This window comes from Petaurus breviceps, unplaced genomic scaffold (genome assembly GCF_028583685.1).
Source record: "Petaurus breviceps papuanus isolate PSGF00001 unplaced genomic scaffold, PetGlider_PUasm1.0 108, whole genome shotgun sequence".
NCBI classification, from domain to species: domain Eukaryota; kingdom Metazoa; phylum Chordata; class Mammalia; order Diprotodontia; family Petauridae; genus Petaurus; species Petaurus breviceps.
In genome coordinates, this window is record NW_027185593.1 from 1,330,168 (window position 1) to 1,352,938 (window position 22,771).

The following is a 22,771-nucleotide window of genomic DNA, read 5'->3' on the forward strand; positions in this document are numbered from 1 at the left end:
ACTTGTTGCCCTCTACAGTAATAGGCAAATGAGGAGCAGGGGAGGGTTTGAGGGAAAGAGGAGTTCAGTTTTGGACACTGTGGAGATGGAGGTTATAAGAGAGATTAGGACTGATTAAAAAGACCTGAAAATCATCCAAATAAAGATGATGACGAGACCCATGGCAGCTCATGTGATCACCAAGTGAAATGGTATGGAGGGAGAAGAGGAGCCAGGGCAGTGCTGGGGCAGTGCTGGGTCAGCAGATGGGACCTGGATGAAGATTCACCAAAGAAGCCTGGCAAGGAGCTTTTGGACCTTCTGGAGAACCAGGAGGAGTGGAACTAGAACATAAGCAAGAAGGTGACGACAGCGTCAAAGGCTGCAGAGAGGTTAGGTGTCACTGGGCCCAAAGCCCTCAGACTCCTCCCACTCTGAGCTTGTTTCTTCGCTTATAAAACTGTGGATAAATTGCTCCTAGCCCCCAGCCCCTCCCAGGATGTTCATTTTAAGTTATTCACATGTGTAGAGCAATTAATACTCCCATCTGGCCCAGGAGGATAAGCCCAAGGGACAGCAGATGCATCAGGAGAGCAGGGCGTGGTTCAGGGAGCTCTGACATCATGATCACAATGGCCACTTCCAGAGGGGAGCGTTCAGGATGTGGAGCACGAGCAGTATCCTCCCTCATTTTATAAGCAGGAAGAAAAAGCGAGCAAGGGCCTTGCCCAGGGTCCCACAGGCAGGAGGCATAGAATCCTTGTTCAGCCTCCTCGGCCCCCAGGGACCCAGGTGGGGCCCTGACCCCCCCACCCCACCATGGGACACGTGCCAGTGTCCTTTAATGAAAAGCCTTTATTGGAAAAGGTGCTGTGGCTGGGAGCCTGGCCCAGAGTCCTCAGAAGGAGCTAAGGAAGGCTGGGAGAGCCTGCAAGAAAGGGCAACACTTTAGCTCTGAAAGGAATGGTCCTGAATGGAAAGCCGAATGCTTCGCTTTGGGAAGACTGGCCAGCCGAGGGCGGTTTTCTTCCTTTCTAGGGGAGGAGAGTCCAGGGCTCTCCACAAATCCCCTGTGGCCCTTCTCATGCACTCGGAGCGTATTGCAGAGCCAGCCGGTCAAAATCATTTTCCTTCAACAGAAAACAAAAGGGAGGGGAACCCCATCAGTCTCTTACAAATTTCCCAAAAGTTCTGAGGAGGAAGTGACCTCAACAGGGCATCTAATTCAGCTCCCTCCTTTACAGTGGCCTAGACGAAGGCTTGTTCCAGCTCCTGCTGAAATTCCTCCCATGATGCATATCTCCACTCTTAGAAAGTTCTTTCTTACAGAGAGCTGAAATCTGTTTCCAAGAGAGAGCCTTCTGGATCTGTCCTCTAAGCCTTAATCCCTCTTCCCAGGGGGAGCTCTCCATGGTATAGAACAAGCCACAGATTTGGAGTCAGACAGGCCCTGAATTCATATCCAGCTGTCTCTCCCTTGGAACTTAGCCTTTCTGGGGCTCAGTTTCCTCATCCATAAAAAGGAGTGGGTGGTCTGAATGGCTTTTAAGGGCACTTTCAGCTCTTCACATAAGATCTTCTGAAAGACTTAAATGTACCCCTTAAAATGGGGGAACCAAAACTAGACCCAAGATTCCAGGTGGGGTCTGCCCACCCAGGCAGGAGAAGGCTGGCCCAGTCTGGCCTCATCAAGGACACAGCCTACAGAGGAGAGTCTGGGGTGCCATTGGGTAACTGGATGAATTGGGAAGGACTGGGGGGTGGATGTTTACCTTGCTCTGGTATTCTTTGATGAATGGGTGGGACCGGTGGGCATCTTTCAGTTGTGACAAGTATCTATTCGTGACCTAGGGCAGGAAGAAAGATCATTTATCCTATTAGATGACTTGCCATGCCCCCAATACTTGTTCTGTCTCCTAAATTTTTCTCTTCCCTACACCCGCCCTCTGAGGCCTCTTCTTTGAGAAAACTGTCCTGCACCCTCCCCCGCCCTCCGCTCCCTCCTCAGATGCCACACACTCATCAGCCCTTGCTCTGGACACCTCTAGTGACGGCCGATGCGGCAGAGTCTATTTTTGGACAGCCCCAGCTGTCTCCTGTGTCCTCCATAGTCACTGGGGCACAGGCCTGAGCACCAGGGAGGGAAATGGGGAAAGAGTGAGGGGATCTTACCTCAGGGGCCTTCCCCAGGTGCTGGGACAAGACAATGAGATTGATAAGAGTCTCTGGGTGGCTGCTGTCCTGGAAGCAACAAGGACAGGTGGTCCAGGATGAAGACAGAAGCTTGTTTTCTTCCCTCCCCAACCTCCCCACAAAGACTCAGTGATCTTCTTTTGCCTAGGACTGGTGACTTCATCGTGTCTGTGAGTAATATCCTCTGGCAACTGGGATCAGCCCCTTTGGTAGCTCTAGAGTCTTTTCAAGGGGCCTGGTGTACTTGGGGGTTATAGGACTTGACCTAGTCCCTAGCTGAGCAGGTGACTCAGAAGAAAGATCCAAACACAGGTCTGTGATGCCAAATCTAACCCTTTTAAACAAAGGTCAGGCAGCGGGGTAAACTTTGTCACCCCCACTTTACAGAGGTGACTTATCCATGGGCCCCCAGCTAGGAGCTACCCCAGGCTGCCTGCCTCTGGTGGAGAGGTGATCCTCTAAGCATAATACTGGGTGCTGCCAGGGCCCCATTTGGAAACGAAGGCATGCCTGCTTTCCATGGGGTCTGGAAGCTAACCTTGTCAAGTGCCTCTTGGAGCACTCCCTCTGCATCCTCCCATTTGCCCTGGGCCATATAGCAGGCAGCTTGGCCATTGAGCAGGAGCAGGGTGGAGGAGCACTTATCCGCCATCTCCTGGAAGATGTAATAGGCATCCTGCAGCTTCTCACCACCCTACAAGAAGACACAACTGTTACACCTTGGAGGCCTGCCCTGCCACCACCCAGGGACAACTGCGCTTCCCATCTTTCTGTCCAATCACCCAAGAATCCAATGATAACAGGCTTCCCTTCCCAGACCCACTGTCATGTCCTGCAGCTAGGGAGACAAGCCCACTAATTTACCAAAGACACAAAGAACCTCGAGATCTGGGAGGCCTTCTAGAGCCCAGAATGTCAGAACCAGGTGGCTCTGTGGCAAGCAGAATATCAGAAAATACACAGAATGTGAACAACCAAAGCCAGGAACTTGGAGATGCCCGACTTTTTTCCCCCCTTGTTTAGACATTTGATTTTATCTGGGTAGGAAAGTCCCAGTACAGAAGAAATGCCCTCCACCAATGCAAACGGACAACTTATCTTTAACTTTAAGAGAGAGACAAAGATGCCTGACCCTAATTTATCACAGAATGAAAGAATCTCAAGATGGATTGTCTTTGAGCAGAGAAGGTCAGAGCCAGGAGGCACTTGAGCACAGAGAATGCCAGAGAGGTAAGATCACCCACTGCATCTGTTATACTCAGCTACCTCTCACCCTTCATTTTATGTACAGGGAAACTGAGGCCCAGAAAAGAGAACAAACATGAACAAATCCAGACACAGAATCAGTAGCAGAACTCAGGCCTCTCAGCTGCAGATCTGGTATGCCAGTCACTAAAGTAACTGCTTTTGTGTCCCTCAGAGGCCTTGATGGTTCCGACCCCCACATCTCTGAAAAGGCAAGAAGTGAAACATACAGCCTGAGCTCTGGAATTCATTCAGTTACTGGCAGTGAGGCAGTTCTAGCCTCCTCACTAAGAAAAGCGAGGCAAGTCGAACACTCTACAAGCCGGAATCTTGTTTTCTGTACAAAAATCAAGCCAGGGAAAAAGGTCCAAGGTTTGGGGAAACAAATCTGTTGGGCTCTAGAACACTGGCACTTGACCCAGCCTAGGTGAATGCCTATGAATGCCTTGTGTGTTCCTAAGAGAGCCTTCTGAAAACAGTGATCAGTTGTCCAACAAAAAAACTTGTCAGAAACCTGGAAAGCCCAGCCAGGGACAGGCCAGACTGCCAAGAGAGAGAGGAGTAGAAAGAAAGGAAGGGCCTGGCTTCATCATTCTGAAAATGGACCAAAACAGAAAGAGATAGAACTAGTAAACTCCCAGAGAGGACACAGGACATGTGAGGTCGCTGGTCTGCAGGAAGAGTCAGCCCTGAACCCTCAGGCAAGGCAGAGAAGCAAGTGGGCCCACTATTATCCTGGGCAGCCAGGCAGCCCTGGGAAAAAGGGACAGATCTCAAAGGAAAACAGTCCAGCTCCAACTCAAAATGGATGATAAAAGTCAAGTCTCACATTCTCTGACTGGGGATGACTGGCTGAGTTGCACGCATGGAAATTTTTCATTGATGGGACCTGTAGCTTCAGGCCCTCTTGCTATGGACATACCGTATATCTACGCTTGGCAGGACCAGTCAAGCATCACCACAGACACACACACACACACACACACACACACACACACGACTAGGTCATCCCCTAAACAGCCATTCATCCCACCCATTTGCTAGAAGTATCCATGCTCTGCATGGCCCACGCTTGGAGTTCAAGAGAAGAAGATGATAAAGAGACTGTCTCTGTATATTTCATGTGGTCCCAGAAGGCAGAACTGAGATTAACAAGTGCATTGAATGAAACAACCAGGGATGTTCAGCTTGGAAAAGAACGACTGAAGGGAAATCTGGACTGACGTCTTCAGGCTCAGAGGAGCCATCATGGGGAAGACAGACTAGATGTGCTCCCCAGAAGGGAGAACTGTCCTACCAGGAGGTAGATTTCTGCTCAAGAGGAGGAAGAACTACTTAACAATCTGCCCAATAATGGAACAGATTCCCTGCAGCATGGAGTCCCCCGTTACCAAGGCATTCTCCCTCTTGGGGACAGCCTAAGAGAGACTCAGAGCCTGGTTGGACATCCAGATATTGGCTTAGGGTCACTATCCTGATGTGGGTCTTTATGCTTCTTTTTACACCACAGTCCTTTCTAGTAGCAAAAGATGTAAGGTCACTGGAAAGGAAAAGAGAGTGCACTTCCCCTCAGCAGATTACTGCCCATGGAGCGGCTGAAGCGGGAACATGGCTACAGCTGCATGTCACATTCACTGGTTCACTCAGTACAGGAAGCTGCCTGCTCTGGGAAGCCGGCCTGGCTTCTCATCGCTAGCAAGGCCTCCCTTTGCTCTGGGGGACTCACCATGGCCAGATTGACCCAGGCAGTGGCCAGCTGCGTCAGAGTGGCATCTTCATCTTGCTCCTGCATCCTTTTTAGCTCCTTGCTGTAGCAAAGAAAGGAAAATCAGGACCAAGAAAGAAGCTCTGGAAAACTGGCACAGCAATACATGAATCCACCCAACTATACTTGAAAGCAATTTACATTTTTTTTTAAGTCCATACCCTTTGACCCAGAGATCAGACTGCTAGAAACACATCCCAAGGAAGATAAAGGTAGAAAGGTCCTATACAACTCATGACAAAACAAGAGATTAGAGGTTCACAGGAAGTCAGATGGACGATTTTAATTTCATAAAATTAAAAAGTTTGTGCACAAGCAAAATTAGAAGATAAGCAGGAAACTGGAAAAAAATCTTTGTGCCAAGTTTCTCTGATAAAGGTCTTATTTCTAAGCTATATAAGGAAATGAATCAAATTTATAAGAATAAGAGTCATTCCCCAATTGATAAATAGGCAAAGGATATGAATAGGCAGTTTTCAGAGGAAGAAAAGCAAACTATAAATAGTTACATGAAAAAAATTATGTAAAACTAATAATTAGAAAAATACAAATTAAATACAAAAATAGCAAAAAAATACAAATTAAAACAAATCTGAGGTACCATCTCACACCCATCAGTCAACAAACATTCATAAGCACTTAGGATGTATCAGGCACTGTGTTAAGCCCTGGATTGGAAAAGTTGGTAAAAAAAGAAAATGGGGCTGTGGGAAAATAATATACATTAATGCATTGTTGGTACAACAGTGAGTTGGTCCAGGCATTATGGAGAGCAACTTGGAACTACACCCAAAAGGCTATAAAACTGCCTACACCCTTTGACCCAGGGATACCACTACTAGGTCTCTACCCCAAAGAGACCAAAGAAAGAGGAAAACGATTCATATGAGCAAAAGTATTGATAGCAGCTTTTTTTTCTGGTAGCAAAGAATTAGAAACTGAAGGGGTGCCAATCAAATGTGAAATGCCTGAACTTATGATATATGGCATATGGTACATGAATGAGGCAGTAAGGTGGCACAGTAGATAGAACCGGAGTCAGGAAGAGCTGAATTCAAATCCTACCTCAGATACTACTAGCTGTGCAACCTTGGACAAGTCACTTCCCCTCAGTCTGCTTCAGCTTTCTTTTCAATTTTTTAAAATTTCATTAAATATTTCCCAATTCTATGTAAAAAAAATTAATACTCATTTTAAAAAGCTTTGAATTCCAAATATTCTCCCTCCCTCCTGCCTCTTATCGATTATACATGTTAAGTCACACAAAACATATTTCCATATTAACCACATTGTGAAAGAAAACAGAAGCAAGAAAGAGCAATAAAAACAAAGGAGAAGAGTGTGCTTCACTCTGCATTCCCAGCCCTCAGTTCTCTCTGGAGGTGGACAGCATCTTTCATCCTGAGTCCTTCGGACTGTCCTGTATTGTGGTCTCCATCAGAGCCAAGTCTTTCACAGTTGATCATTGTTACAATACTGATACTACTGCTGCTGTTTTGTTTTTTGTCCTTCATTTTCGAAGAGGATCAATGACATCATGGGACAACTGGATTTAAGTGAGGCAGAGTTTCACAAAGTCTTCAGCTTCACTCTCTCTTACAAAGCCATCAAAGTCCAGTGACAGGACAAAAGTCAAGAGGACTGGTGATGGCCCAGGATTCCAGTGGATGACTTTGGCATCTAAGCTCTCCATAGCACCTGCTTCAGCTGCCTTCATGGCCACTGATACAAACCATTCTCATCTACCCATTTCACTGGGAAAAGTCTTCACATGCCTTCACACACCTCCCTAACTCACCAATGGGTGTGAGGCCAGATTGTGTGCAATGTTCTCCTGGTTCTGTTCACTGAACTCTGTATTAGTTCATATAAGTCTTCCTACGTTTTTCTAAAACCATCCTAGCTGTCATTTCTTATAGCACAATAGTATTCCATCACAATCATATACCATGACTTGTTCAGCCATTCCTCAATTGATGGGCATCCTCTCACTTTCCAATTCTTTGCCACCACAAAAAGGGCTCCTATAAATATTTTTGTATAAATAGGTCCTTTTCCTTTTTCTTTGTTCTCTTTGGGATACAGATCTGGTAGTGATATTGCTGACTCAAGGGGTACACACAGTTTTAGAGCACTTTGAGTGTTGTTCCAAATTGTTTTCCTGAATGACTGGATCAGTTCACAACTCTACCAACAGTTAATTAAGGTCTTGATTTCCCTACATCTCCTCCAGCATTTGTCATTTTCCTTTGGTGTCATGTTAGCCAATCTGACAGGTGTCAGGTGGTATCCTAGTTTTATTTTAATTTAAATTTCCCTAGTCATCAGTGATCTGGAACATTCTGTCATGTGACTATCGATAGCTTTGATTTCTTCTTCTGAAAACTGTTCATATCCTTTGACCATTTATCAAGTAAGGAAAGTCTGTCTCAGTTTTCTTAACTGTAAAATCAAGATAATAACAGGGTTATTATCTACCTCTCAGGGTTGTTGTGAAGATTAAATGAAATAATATTTGTAAAGTGCTTTGAAAACCTTAAAGGGCTATGTAAATGCTAGCTATTATTATGATCTGATGGAATTATTACGCTGTAAGAAGTGATGAGGGGGATGATTTCAGAAAAACCTGGAAAGACTTGTATGAACTGATACAAAGTGACATGAGCAGAATAGGAAAACAATTTCTATAATAACAAAAATATCGTAAAGACAAACAACTTTGGAGTGGCTAGGTGGCACAGTGAATAGAGCACCAGCCCTGGAGTCAGGAGGACCTGAGTTAAAATCCATCCTCAGACACTTAACACAAAAACTAGCCATGTGACCTTGGGCAAGTCACTTAACCTCAATTGCCCCCCAAAAAGCAAAAAAAAGACAACTTGGAAAAACTTAATGACCCATAGCAGTTCTGAAAGACTCATGATGAAACATGCTGCCCTCCTCCAGATAGAGAACTGATGGACTCAGCAGATCAGGGCATTTTTTTGGACATGGTCAATATAGGTATTTGCTTTGCTTGACTATATGTTTGTGATTGTTTTTTTTCCCCTTGCTTTCTTATTGGAAGAGGTAGAAGAAAAAGGAAGAGAATACAGACCTGAAAATAAACCCCCCCCCAAAAGAAAACCAACCCAAGCTTCCATACACAACAAAATATTTATAATAGCTTTTTTTGTAATAGCAAAGAATCAAAAATGAGGTGGGTACCAATCGGTTGGGGAATGGATAAACACGTTGTAGTTCCTAAATGTAATGGAAAATTACTGCTGGATTGTGTAAGAAACTACCAGTATGATGACTACAGAGAAGCATGCACTGATGCAAAGTAAAGTAAGCAGAACCAAGAAAGTAATGCACATAGTTACAAGAATATAAATGGAAAAACAAAAACAATGAAAATTGAATTATAATGACTGAGCTTGGCTCCTAAGAAGAGATCTGAGAAGATAACTCTACTTTTTCACAGAAGTGAGGGACCAGAGGTTTGGAACTCTGCATATGTTGGGATGTCAGTTAATTTTGCTGAAATTTTTCCTTTTGAAAATTAAAAAAAAAATTTTTAATGAACAAAAATTTCTTTTGTCTTTCTTTCACCCTCTATTCTCTATCCCAACTGAAAGGAAAAAGAAACACAAAACAATTAGGATAACCATGCATAAACAAAGCAAACAAATTTCTGCACTGGCTGTGTACCAAAAATCTATGCCTTAGTGTGCATAACAAGTGGACAGAGGTGGGTGGCGGCTTGTGGAAGTGCGGTCTCCTGCGATCGCGAATGATCACTGTGCTGATCTGTGCACTCCTGTCTTTCAAGGTGTTTGTTTTTAGAGAGTTGTTCCAAGAACACAACATACACAGTAATTACAATAATGTAAGAGAATGAAAAAAGATTCAAACAAGACACTGTCTAATTAAAATGACCATGGTTGGCTCCAAAGACCAAAAAATGGTCCCCTCTCTCCTTTTCTGCAGAGGAAACTATGGCATGGAACACGGCATATACACTTAGACAGGGTTGAGGTGTTTGCTAAATTTGCTGAGCTGCCTTTTTATCTTTCTTTCTAATTCTTTATAGTAAGGGTCTTGGGGCCCTGGGGTAGGGGTGGGAAGGACATATTTTGAAAATGAAGATGATAAAAGGGCTATGTGAATCACCGATCTCATCATCCTTCTTCTCAAACCCTCCCAGTCACCCAAGCTTGCAGCAGCCGAAGGTCATCCTTGACTGACTCCTCACTGTCTCACAGCTCCGCCTCCTGGCCCCCGAGCAATCAGTGGTCCAATCCTATCAATTCTGCCTTGGTTAGCTCTCTGATAGGACCTGCTCTGTCCTGTGACCCTACTGGCACTTGGTGCAGGCCCCCACTGCCTCAGCCCTGGGCTTCTGCACTAGCCTGCTGGTTGGCCTCTACCCACTCCAATTCATTCTCTACTCAGCTGTCAGAGTGACCTTCTCAAAGTGCAGGTCTGACCATGTCATGCCATACTCAGTCACCTCCAGTGGCTCCCTATTCCCAGCCAAATATAGGACCAAATATAAGATCTGTTTGCCTTTTGGTGTCCTTGGTCACCTTTGTAGTCTTCTTATTACCCCCCCCCCCATATTCTGTGATCCAGTGACTCAGCCTCTTTGTTCTTCCCTCACAAAGAACCCCCCATTCTCATGACAGCCTTAGAAGGCCAAGAAACCCTTCTTAGTCTTCCTTAAGCTGAGTGCTTTCCCTCTGCTTACCCAATTTATCCTTGTATACAATATCTGTATATTGTTGGCATGCACTACACTGTGAGCTCCTTGACTATTGGCAGGGACCAAGTTTTTGTGTTTCTTTGTATCCCTGGCACGTAGCTCAATGTCTGGCACAGCTGACTTGACTTGGTTTTGACATCAAAAAAGTGGCTTGAAAAGGAAGAAGGAATCATCCCAAACAGTCTGACTGGTTCGCACTGACAGGATGCTTGAAGGGTTTGTAAAAGGTGTCCCTCAGTCTCTGGGAAGCGGGTACCACAACACCACTGACCCACATTTCACCAAGGGGGAAGCCAGGTCAGGAGAAAAGGGGGATGCCTCTCACTGCGGGCCCTCCGTGTGTAAGCCTGCTCCAGTGAAGAGGATTCTTAGTTGTTGCCAACATATCTCAACTGAACTCCCCAAACACTTCCTGCAGGGCCCTTGGGAGGAAGTGCAGCAGGCCAGGAATCAGACCTGGAGGTCCTGGTGCTGGGAAGCACAGGGAGGTTTGACACCAGGGAGTCATCACTTTTCTGAAGTAATATATGCCTAGTAGTAATAGCCCTGCCCATGATCCCTTTAGGGGCTTACCATATAACTGCACTGGGGAGAGAAAAGGGCAGACACATCATAAAGGACTAGAGATGAATTCCAAGGTGGCTTACCAGAGGCCAGAGGAAGCTCTTGAAAGAGGGCATGCCTGAGCACCTGGGTGACAGTCCCAGCTCCACGATGCCTCACCCTCCCTCACCAAGCCTGTTCCCTCACCTCTGAAACAATGAGATTGAACCAGAGGATCTCTAAAGTGTAGGCATTTTAGTCCTGGTCTGTCTGCCCTCAGTGGTTCTCTACCCCAGAAGGGTAGACCAGAGACTGGAGGAGGCAGACCTACACCTAAATCCACCAAGGTAAACTGCACAAGCCCATACATTTTGTGGAGACCAGGCCTGGGGCTTACTGGACTGCAGTAATAGTGATACAGTGACTGGCCAACAGGAGCCTAGAGCACAGCCTGGCTGGGTCTCTGTCCTGGTCAGACCCCAGTGCTCAGGCCTGGGAGCCCCATGTCAGGAGGGCTGTGGTGTTGTACAGGATGCCCCAAAGAAGGCAGTGGGAAGGGACTGTGAAGCAAGCAGCACAAGGATTAGCTGAAGGAACTGGGAATGCTTAGCCTGAAGAAAAGCAGACTTGGGGGATACACGCTATCTCTCTTCAAACACCTTGGAAGTCTGACCTCTGGAAGATAAATTAGATTTGTTCTGCTGGCCCTTAGAGGCAACAGCCAGGCTACCAAAAATGGGCACTCAGCACAGAGGATAAGGCTCCTAACAAGTAAATCTGTCTGAAAGAAAAGGTTTCCTTTTGGGGGGCACTCACTGGAGGTGTGCAAGTAGAGGCTGGATGATCCCTTTGGGGACATCAGAGAGGGGATTCGAGCTTCAGGGAGGTAGGTGTTGGTCTAGGGTTCTCTGATGTATCAGGCATATGATCTTACCGGGCTAGATCCAATCTGTCCAGCTTCAGGAGTATCTGCACAATCATGGCCATGCTGTTTGGAAAGAAGGACAAAAAAGGAGGTCAGCTCCAACCTCTACTAACACGTTGGTTGGACACAGGCCGGGGAACCCTGAGTATTTCCCACCTTTTCCTAAGCCCTAGGGGCAATGCTGGCCACATCAGTCACCTAGAAGTGCTGGGTCCACCTGACATCTTAGTGCCCCTGGGTTAGCCAGGGCCAGATCTTCTCTACTTCAGCCCAGCCATACCTCATGACACATTCCCTAGGAAAACCTCCTTCCCAAATGTTCACAGGGATTTGAGAGGGAGGGATCAGAGCATGAAGGAGGATTTCAGAAAAAAAATAGCATCTGAATGAAGAAGACAAAGAAGCAAGGAACCCCCAAGCTCAGTGGGAGGAAAACAGGGATAGAGAGAAGGGAGGGTACAAGAAAGGACGGGAAATTCAGAGACACAACACAAAAGGTGTGCAGGATGAAGTCACTAGGAAAGCTTGAAAGCTGCCAAGCAGGAAAGGACAGATCACGAGCCCACAAAGGACAGGTCAGCCCAGCTGAGCTGGGGCTGCTGGGTGATAAACTTTCCACCTGGAATAGAAGCACAGACCTGACAGGCCACCCAGGACTAAGCATTCCAAGCCAGGGGGCTCAAGGCGGAAGCTCCCAGATGCGTTAGGAGGGTGTCAGGCACAGAGCCTGGTGAATGTTGGCAAGTGCACCCCCTCCATGGGAGGAATCCCTCCCCAGCCCCAAGCATGGGCAGACCCTGGAGCCAAGGAAGCCTCTCTCTGAAGGCTGTGGCCACAAACGATCCTTCTCTCCTTAGCCCCTGAAATCCACTTGGTTCTTTTTTCATTTTAATTTTGATCACAATAACAATCGACATTTCTGTCACTCTACGGCTTACAGGGTGCGTTCCTCAGAGCTATCCCATGAAACAGATAGCTAAGAATCTCAGGTTGGAAAGGAAGGAAGGCGTTCAGAGTCATTTGCCCAGGGTCATATTGCTGGCCTTGTTCTTGTATATGGGATGTCAATTGTCAGAACCTCCTCAGACATGCTCCAGGAAGGCCTGTTGTTGCATAGTGAAGTCAGGGGGCCTGCCTCATTAGGTAGCCTGAGGCCAGTTGCATTGCCTCTCCAGGACTCAGTTTCCTCATCTGTAAAACGGGAACGATTCTCTTCACATTCCCTACTTCATGGGTTTGTTAGGAAGCACTAGAGATAGAGATACACAAGCTGTCAGGACTGTTTCTGTGTCCTCTTGCTTTGGCTCCACACAAGTATGTGGCTTCAGTGGAGTCAGACCATGAACTGTCACTTCCTCTTATCTCGAACAGGGCATGGATGTGGCGTCCCCATACTGCACCCCATGACCAGCCAAATGAATACTGCTCATGCAGAGAAGATGCTAGCTGAAGAGGGAGGGGAAGGGAAGGGCTACATTCCTTCCTGAAGAGGGGGCTGGGCACACGAGGGGACAGCAGACCCCCTCGGCTGGCACAGAGAGCACAGAACACAGCAATCAAAGGGGAAGAAGTGTGTTAAGGCGGAAGCAGGCTGTTGAGCCAGGCCATAAATGCCAGGCAAAAGTATTCCAAACATGACCTAGCAGGCATCAGGGACCCTGGTGCTTCCTGAGGAGAGGAAAAACACAATGAGCTTGTGAAAAATGAAGACTAGGCAAAAGAAGAGGAGAAAGTGAGGCTGGAAGATCTGAGAAGAGGCCGCAAGGCCATGAGGCCTTGGACCAGAGATGAGAATAGAGAGGAAGTGACCACAGAGGGACTTCACGGAGGCAACAGTGACAGGGCTTGGTGGCCAGCTGGCTAGGGGAAGTGAGAGAAGCAACTTACTATCAAGATAACAAACATGGAAGCCCGAATGACTGGGCTGCCACTGACAGAAGGAGCCAAGGGTCAAGGAAGAGGGGAGAGAGATGAGCAGTTCCGTCTGGGACACGCTGAGGCCCAGGGGGAGATGGATGGGCAGTCAGGGATGCCAGGGGACTCCCTCCTCTCCTGACCTAGAAAGATGCCCTGTAAGGAGAACCAGGAGGACAGAAAGTAGAAGCCAAGGGAGTCTATAAGGAAGGGATGGTCCACTGAGTCAAAAGCCACAGAGGAAGAAGAGGACTAGAAAAAAAGACTGCCGGATATGGGAAAAGCAAAGGATAACAATAGGAATCCTAGCTTGTGCTTTCAGAACTCAACAATGTTTACGGTAGAGTTTACAGTGGGTGACAGTGGAGCCCAGAAGACCTGGGCTCAAGCCTTGCCTCAGATATGTCCTGGCTGTGTGACCCAGGACAAGTGCTGAACCTTAGTGCCCTTGCCCACGCTCTAAGATGTGAAGGCACAGAGAAGGTACCAACTTGTGCTGGGAGAGGGAGTTTCTATCTCCTGGAAGTCCTAATAACGATGAGATCTCATCTCCAGTTCCTATCCCTAGCCTTTTAGGGTTTACAAAGACCTCTCTTGACACACGCTGTGGGTGATGGTGCAAGTATTATTTCCAAAGCTCAAAGCTGGTCAGCAGGACTGGTGAGGGGCTATAGGAGCGGGACAGGGCAGGTGACAAACTGTGGGGTCTGAGAAGCACGAGGGGTTCGGCCAGGGATACCAGAGGCAGCTATCTAGAAGTGTCTCACTAAAGGGCAGAGGAGACATGAGACGGCTCACACTACAGACAGACTGAAGGTACACGAGAGGACTAACTGTATGGAACAATGGCACAGCACCATGGGGAGGGCTGGGATCTCAGTGCATGGCTGCAGGCAGGACTATCTCTTCCTCTGGGAAGGGGATCTCCTGGCTGGTGAGCCAGGGGACTGAGGCAGAAGGGCAGGAGGTGGGGGAAGAGGCTGAGGGCTCCTGCCAGAGATGTTCAATTTTCTCAGTGAAGGGGGCATCTGATTCTAAGCAGGGACTCGGGGAGAGAGAAGCAGGTTTATAACAGTTGCTATGGGGAAGGGGCAAGGTGGGGCAGAAGGATCACTGAGTAGCAGACAGGGCCCAGCTGCCTCAGGCTCCACCAATGTGGAGAGGGCAAAAGCATTCAGGTGTCAGGCCTGCCCCAGTGACCTGGGCAGCCTTAAAGCACAAGAGAAAGAGCTGATGATTAGCAGGTGTGAAACCAGGAGATGGGGTGGGGATCCCAAGGGCTGGCGAGATAATTATTGGAACAGCATTGAATGCAGTGGCAAGTGAAGCCAAAGGGAATGGGAGGGCCTGCGAGGGGAGAGAGTTGAAGCGCTCCCGGCCAAGTCCAGCCAACCAGCAGGAGAGCCAGCATGGGCCAGGCTGGAAGCACTGCTCCTGTGCATTTATCACATTCTAATCAGTACTTATGGACACATCATCTCCTGAAGAACAAGCATGTGTCATAGAACCTGAGTTCAGCTTGAAAAGGGACCTCAGAGCCATCTAGTGCCACTGAAGAGAAGGAGTGAGGTCAGAGCAGTGAAGACACTTGTCTTAAGTCATTACACAGGGAGTAAGGGGAAGAACCAGGATTAGAACCCAGATCTTCTGACATCAAATCCAGTGCCCTTTCCATTGTACCCCATTGTTCCATCTTTATATCATCCATTTAAGACCACATAGCATCTTACACAGTAGGTATTTTATGTATTCTCTAAAAACACAGGTCCAACCATGTCATTCCCCTACTCAATAAACTCCCATGGCTCCCTATTGCCTCCAGAAGTAACTAAGGACTCCTCTGTTTGGTGTTCAAAGCCCTTCATAACCTGCCTCCTGCCCTCCCCTCCTCTTTCCAGTCTTCTTACACCTCACTCCTCCCCCCACTCTGTGACCCAGTAGCACAGGCCTCCCCTGACACTCCATCTCCTGACTGGGCATTTTCTCTGGCTCTCCTCCATGGCTAGAGCTCTCTCCCTCCTTCTCTCTGGCTCCCAGCTTCCCTGGTTCCTTTCAAGATTCAGCTAAACTCCCCCCTTCTACAAGGAGCCTTTCCCAGTCCTCCTTTGTTTCAGTGCAGTTATCTGCACGCTCCTTGAACACAGGGGTTGTTTTCTGCCTTCATAACCTTGGGACATAGCCCAGCGCCCAGTACATAGTAGGTGCTCAATAACACTAGCTGATTTGATGTGGTGTCCACTGAACCAAAATGGAAGCCAGCTCTGAGCCGCTGGATCAGCGGTGTGTTGAGGGACAAGGCATCCTGGCCTCAGCCAGAGGGAGGAACGGGAATGGTGTGGTGCCTCAGAGACAAAGCTGCTCTCAGCCACAAGAGGGGTCAAAGGTGCCTTCAGGCCTCTGGGCTGTGTCCTTGAAGGAGCGCCTCCCCATTGAGGGAGGAGTATCTGCCCGGAATACAAATACGGAGCCTTGGAAGGGCCTGCATGTTTCCAGATAAGTCTTGTTCATCTGTTTCTATGACAACAGCCCAGAGAAGTTCTTTGCATCCCAAAGAATGTGTCTCTGCCCCCAGCCCCTTCACAGCTGCTTGCTGAAGGGCGCTGGGGGTGGGGGCACCGTCACACTCACCACTCCAAGCTCTCCCCCTGGTGCAAGGTGCGCAGAGCAGCATCAGGGTTCTTGTCATGGAAATAGATGGAAGCGGCCAGCAGCAAGAAGGTCGTATTGGCCACATCCACATTCTTGGCCATCTTTCGATCCAGGTCTGCAACAATCGCATCTCTGCAACAGAAAGATGAGCAGGATGTGTATGTACCCCTGCGGCCCATTCCCTCAGAGCTCCTGTGAGAACATAATTCTCGTAGACTCACAAAGCCACCAAATGTCCAAGTTGGGAGGGAGCTCAGAATGCTGGAGCAGGGAGGAGGCTGAGGAGTCACGAGGTCAACCCAGATGGACACTGAGGGCCCTTCCATTTATGAGTGCTTTCCTCAATTAACATGGTGCTTTGCTCCTTCTCGGGGAAGCAGAAACCCAGGCCCCTGTATTCCCTTCCCCTGCCCCTGCCTGCTGTGACAGGCTCAACTGGGATGTTGTTGACACAGAAGCTGAGATGAGATGCTGGAGTCCAGGCTCAGGACAGTCCAGTGAAGAATCACAATTGACATACACCTCTGGCAGAGCTAAAACCACAAGCAATTTCCCTTCTTTGAGTCCCTTTTCTCTATCTTGTTTAGATAGAGAAGGTGTTGGACTACCGTGTTTCCCCTATAATAAGACACTGTCTTATTAATTTTTTTTGGACAGAAAAACACCAGAGGGCTTATTTTCAGGGGAGGGCTTATTTTAATGAACATTGACAGCAATTTTAATAAACAGGTAAATGTGAACCAAAAAATGTACCTTTATTCAATAAGTAAATCACTGGGGAAGAACAGGATGACGCGCTCACTGCTGCAGCTCTGATTGGATGCAGCTCAGAGGGGGGGGTGGGTTGTTTCACGGGGGGGGGGGAACGGTGCATACAGAGGGTAGTAATGTACCGTGTAGCGCAGGGGATCACCTTCACTATAGTAGCAATCTCAATAGGGCTTATTTTCGGGGGAGGGCTTATTTTAGAGGAATCTTACACAGTAAGTGGAGGGCTTATTTTCGGGATAGGTCTTATTATCAGGGAAACACGGTAGATTATTTCTAAAGGCCCTCCTAGCTCTGACCTTTTCTGTTCTCAGGGCCCTCCCAGCTCTGACATCCTGGGTTCTAAGGGCCCTCCCAGCTCTGACATCCTGGGTTCTAAGGGCCCTCCCAGCTCTGACATCCTGGGTTCTAAGGGCCCTCCCAGCTCTGTCATCCTGTGTCCTAAGGGCCCTCCCAGCTCTGACATCCTGTGTTCTAAGGACCACCCCAGCCCTGACATCCTGTGTTTTAAAGGCCCTCTGAGATCTGACTTTCTCTGTTCTAAGGGCCCTCACAGCCCTGACATCCTGGGTTCTAAGGGCCCTCCCAGATCTGATATCCTGGGCTCTGAGGATCCTCCTAGCTCTGACATTGCATATACTATGCTCTATTAATTCTTCTAGGTCCAAGATTCCCTAAGTTCCTCCCCCTGTAAAACATGTCTTTGATTCTCTAAGTGTAATAATTTATACTTCTAAAACTGATGTCAAATGTCTACTAGATTGGGGTAGACTGGGGGCTGGAAGAAAGGGGTATACTTCCCCAGTACATTCTCCTTTATAAAATATGAATTCCAAGGGAAAATAATTAAATTCCAGCACCAGAAAAGATCCCTTGTAGTCTCAGAGGGCTAGAGAGTAAGAAGCCTTCAGTTAATCAGACTGGGGGTGGGTGCAGTCTGAGGGGTACAGTGTCCATGAAAACATCTTTCCTTTGGCTTCCTTGGTCTGCTTCTGGAGCAAACCTGGGGCCTGTTGACAGGTCAAGTCAAAAGGTCCTCTAGAATCTGTATCCAGTGTTACCAGAACCCTGAAAATCTTCCCCCCACTTAAACAACAGTGTCTGGAAGGCACTGGCCCCAGCCCAGAAACATCATGGAGCCCTCTCCTTCACTGGAGACTGGTAAATGTGGCCCTGAAGTCCTCAGAGACCCAGCCCTCTAATTATAATAATTAGCCACTCGCAGCTCTGCAGGGCCTTGCTTTTCCCAAAAGGCCTGTGAGGTGGGTAGGCAGATGTCAGCCCTGTTTTCCACATGAAGAAGCGAAGGCCCTGCCGTTTTGAACACCTGCCCACTTACACAGGCCCTCCCACTCACCTCTGGCTCTCACTGGAAAGATACTCTGCAAACATTCGAACGGCCTGGAGCTCAGGAGAGGAGTTGGCTTTGATCTCATCCAGGACCACACCATACTTTCTCTGTGGAGAGCGGAGAGACATCCTATTGTATCATTCCCCTCATTCATAAAAAGGCGGCTTAGGACTCATAGTGGTGAGGACACAGCAGCCAGGCCCGGTTCCCTCTGGGCTGGGGATGGCTGACCCCAAGGGAGCAGCCTCAATACCAGCAGCAGCAAGGAAGTCTAGGTCAGTATCTTTTCTGAGACACTGGGCTGGAGGGAGGAGGCCTTAGGCCCTCAGTCCCCAGCTCAGCCCCAAGAGTTATTAGCTATGTAGCAGCTAAGTGGGAGAATGTATGGAGCATTGGACTAGGGGTCAGGAGGATCTGAGTTCAAATCTAGCCAAACACTTAGTAGCTGTGTGACTCTTGGCAAGTCACTTCATCGATGTCTTAGTTTCCTTATCTGCAAAATGGGATCATAATAGCAGCTCCCTGCTAGAGTTGTTGTGAGAATCAAATGAGGTAATATTTGCAAAGCACTTAGCGCAGTGTCTGACACATAATAAGTGCTATCTATATAAATGTTAGTAGTAATAGCATAGAGGTCATAAATTTAATTTAAATATTATTGCTATCTTAATTTCTCAATATAATTTCCCTATTCTTGCCCACCTAGGGAGCCATCTCTTATAACAAGTAATAAAAAGGAAAAAGACAAAACAGTTCAGTAAAACTAAGCAACATATCAACCCAGTCCTACATTCTAGGAAGTCTTTCCCATCCCCAATCCCCCAGGAAGAGAGATTTTTTTTTTGCTTTTTGGAAGGGGGAAAGTAGGGCAATTCGGGTAAAGTGACTTGCCCAAGGTCACATGGCTAGTTTTTGTGTTAAGTGTCTGCGGCTGCATTTGAACTCAGGTCTTCCTGACTCCAGGAAGCTCTATTCACTGCGCAACCTAGCTGCCCCATGGAAGAGAGAATTTAAAAGGCTATTAGTATACTGTTAAGTTATGCTTTTGGGGGGAACCAGATCAGACTTATTATTCTTCTTTGTGGATAATGTCTACTGTGGAAATTTCTCCATCAATGTAGATTAGCAATTTATAACTCAGAGCCCTAGGACTTTTTCTAGGGCACAGAGAAGGTAAGGGCATTCCCCACAGTCACAGAGCAAGTCTGTTACTGAGGAAGGACCAGAACTCAAAGCTTCCCGACTCCAATGCTGCCTCTTAAGAAAATGCTAATATGAAAAATTTAGAGAAACTTGAAGACTTTTTTGAACTGATACAGAACCAAGAGGCCAGTATACACAGCAATCATATTAACAGAAAGGAAAACAATGCAAAGATTTCAGAATTCAGACCATGTAATGATCCCAGAGAACTAATGAGGAAACAAATCACATGGCTGGTGGGTAGGTTTGTTTTGTTTAACTGTATTCCTTTGCTATCAACATGATTCTATTGGTGATGGGGAGGAAGTTGTTGGAGAATGAAATTAATCTGAAATGCATTAATAAAAACTTTTTAAAAATAAAGCACTGACCTTTTCTCTCTGAAGCCATTTTTCTATTAATACAGAAGGCTTTCCTGGCCTGCAGTCCTTAGAAAGAACATGAATATTAAGGATTAACAGCTTCTGCACCTTCCCTTCCTCCTTCATCCAATTAAACACTTGGAAGGGAGGCTCTCTAAGGTTCTCTTTGAGCTTTGACAGTTCCTGTTCTGCACAATGGTAAAATTCAATGTTTTATGTTCTAGGGTCCCTTCCAGTTCTTTCTAGCATTATTATTATTATAGAGATTTGCTACAGAACCAAAGCAAATGGATAATAAAGGGTGACCTAAACTTGTAATATAGGCATGGGAACTCTGAAGGATATGTGTGAGTTAGAAAGTCTGAAAACATCATCACCTGTGCGAGATAAGCTCTGTACAAGAAGACATCTCTTTCAACTTCTTTTTCTGGGCTGGAAAGCTAGAGAGAACAAAAGATGTTAGGATGAACACACATTGAAACAAAGTCAATCAAAAGCATCTACTATATGCCAGGCACAGTGATGGGTGCTGTGCTAGGAAAACATAAACAATGCCTACCCTCAAGGAGTTTAGATCCTGTGGGGGGGGGTTACATGTAAATATGTAAGTAAATACCATACATATACACACCATACATATACAAAGTAAGCAAAAGGGAATTGCATGGGCTGGGACAGATCAGGGAAGGCCTCATGCAGGTGGGAGCATAGGAGCTAAGCATTGAAGGACAGCTGGGGGTTCTAAGAATTGGGGGAGGAGGCATCAGGCATGGGAGACAGTCATTCAAGGACTGTAGGGAAAGGGAAATAGAGGTTGGGTGGGAAAAGTCCAATTTGGCTGGACCACTGAGTTTGGGAGAGGGGGAGAGGGAGGTATGTGCAACAATTAATCTGGAAAGGAAGGCCAGAGCCTGATTGTGAAGGGTATAAAATACCCCTAGTTTGTAATTCATCCTCCACAAAATTGGAGCCCCTGGAGCTTCCTGAGCAGGGCAGAATAGGCCAAGTTCAGGCTTTATTAGTACCAGCAGTGTTGGAACAGCAAGGCTAAGCAGTTTTCCTAGTTCTCAAGTGTAGGTGAGGCCCATACTGGGCTGAGCCAAGTTGGAATTTTGGAGAAATTTAATTCAATTCAATAACAAGCGCCTATAGTCTGCAAGGCCCTATTCTAGGGAGTGGGGATACACAGACTTTGAACCCAGAGAGCTGACCATCTAAGTATGGGGTGAAGACTTGTCCATAATTAATTACAATAAAGTTAGACTCTAATTACAAAGGGAAAGGTACAAACAGGGTGCTTTAAGATATCTGAAGACAGATCACATCCAATGGAGAATCAGGGGAGGGTCCTGGGGGACAGAACCTAAATAGAAATGGACAGCCCCATTTGATTAGAATGTACTATGGATCAAGGAGACCAGTGAGAGATGTTAGAAAGGTAGGTTAGGTCCAGATGGCCTAGAATGCCAGGATGATAAATCTATACTTTATTTGGTTGGCAGTGAGGAACCACAAAGTTTTTAGGTAGTAGGATGGTAAAAACTGTATGAAGATTATTTGGCAAGGGGGCAAGCATTGATTGAAGAAAGAAGAGACCAAAGGTAGGAAGATCACTTAGAAAGGGGGGAAAAGTGAAAAAGGCCTGAACAAAGGCCTTGAAGGCAATGAATGGAGAATGGAGGCGACAGACTCCGAATGCCACAGGGGTAGAATCAATAGGACTTGACAGCTAACTGCAGGGGTCCAGGTGGGAACTGGGGATAATTTTTGAGGGTGACTGAGAAGCAGATTTCTTGAATGCAGTGTCCCATGACCAGGGTGCCTTGCACAGGGAGCAGAAGAAAGTGATGAGATTGTGGCAAGCACCATTCTAACATATAGTCAGAATCAGGGTCTGGAAAACATTGGTTCAGTTCATGAAATAGGTTCATCATCTGACTTTGGATTTTCTAGGATCACTGAATTGGAGTGGTCTGGTTCAAGCTTGGACAAGCCCTTTCCCTTCTGTGTCTTAGTGTCTTCCTGTGTAAAGTGAAAGGGCAAGGCAACCACTATGTATTAAGAGTTTATATGGGAAAATGCCCCAAACAACTCATTTACCAATGAATTTCTGAGATGTGATCTGTCTGCTTTTTAAAGGTGATGAAACGTAAACCCCAAAGGCCAAAGAGACCAAATTCTGGAGAGGGAAATATGGGGGCATGGGGCACTGCCTCCAGCATAAAATACAAACTCACCAGTTTGGCATTTAAAGCCCTTCCCCAGCTGGCACTAGCCTTCCTGCCCAGTCTTTACTGAACAGGACTCCCCTTCATGTTTCTAACATTATGTTCCAGCTAGACTCCGTGCTGTTCTAGGGATCCAGCATCCCACCTCTGTCCTCAGTCTGCCTCTCATACCTTCAATGTGGGTGCCTGCCTCGTGGCCTTTATCTTACAATCCTTAGCTTCCTTAAATGCTCAACTCATGTCCCAGCTCCTAGATTCATCTCCTGATCTGCCTTAATAACAATTTCATTCTTCAAAAGGTAGAGAGACCAAAAGGGGAAATTCTATTCTGGATCTGAGATTCACTAATAGGGAGGCACTAGCTGCTGGGTGGAAAGTACGGGAACCTTACAGGGACGTGACCACCCCATCCTAGAGTTTGTGTAGAGGAAATTTGGGCACCATCTGACATCCAGGTACCCATGATTTTAGGAAGGCAGATTTCAAAGACTTCAGAGCAAAGATGAATAGGATCCCAGGGAAGTAGGCTCAAGAGGGAAGGGAGATGCTTATGAATGAAATACTGAAGACACAAAGGGAAACAATTCCACTGAGGAGGGAAAATGGCACTTGTCTGAAGAAACCAATGTGGATACACAGAGAACTCACTAATCACTAAAAATAAATGAAGAAAAAATGGAAGAAAAACCAAGTAAGGAGCATGAGAATGAGGGCATAGCTGAGTTCTGTAAAAATGCTTAAGTCAGAATGAGCTGAGAATGGCAAGGGAACCTAGGAAAGGATTGCTTGGGGAACATGGGGAGCTCAACTGCTATATTTTGGGTTTTTCTGATAAGGAGAATGACCTTTACCCAGGAAATGACTGAACACCACTAAAAAGAGATCGGTAAGGAGCTAAT

At 46.9% G+C, this 22,771-nt stretch overlaps 1 protein-coding gene across 4 annotated transcripts in view; it reads right to left on the reverse strand.

The window, feature by feature from the left end:
- Positions 1 to 819: 819 nt before the first annotated feature.
- COPE (COPI coat complex subunit epsilon) overlaps positions 820 to 22,771 on the reverse strand; it is a 64,611-nt gene continuing 42,659 nt past the window's right edge. For 2 of the 4 annotated variants that reach the window (XM_069068519.1, XM_069068436.1), the window contains 9 exons: positions 20,022 to 20,084; positions 18,086 to 18,186; positions 15,940 to 16,092; positions 11,407 to 11,460; positions 5,144 to 5,225; positions 2,711 to 2,866; positions 2,152 to 2,220; positions 1,752 to 1,826; positions 820 to 1,109 (listed from right to left, as the gene is read on the reverse strand). In XM_069068519.1, coding sequence (XP_068924620.1) covers positions 1,062 to 1,109; positions 1,752 to 1,826; positions 2,152 to 2,220; positions 2,711 to 2,866; positions 5,144 to 5,225; positions 11,407 to 11,460; positions 15,940 to 16,092; positions 18,086 to 18,186; positions 20,022 to 20,084 — 801 coding nt within the window. In that variant the 3' untranslated portion in view covers positions 820 to 1,061. The remainder of the gene's footprint in view (positions 1,110 to 1,751; positions 1,827 to 2,151; positions 2,221 to 2,710; positions 2,867 to 5,143; positions 5,226 to 11,406; positions 11,461 to 15,939; positions 16,093 to 18,085; positions 18,187 to 20,021; positions 20,085 to 22,771) is intronic. The other 2 variants (XM_069068643.1, XM_069068600.1) reach the window with 2 other exon arrangements.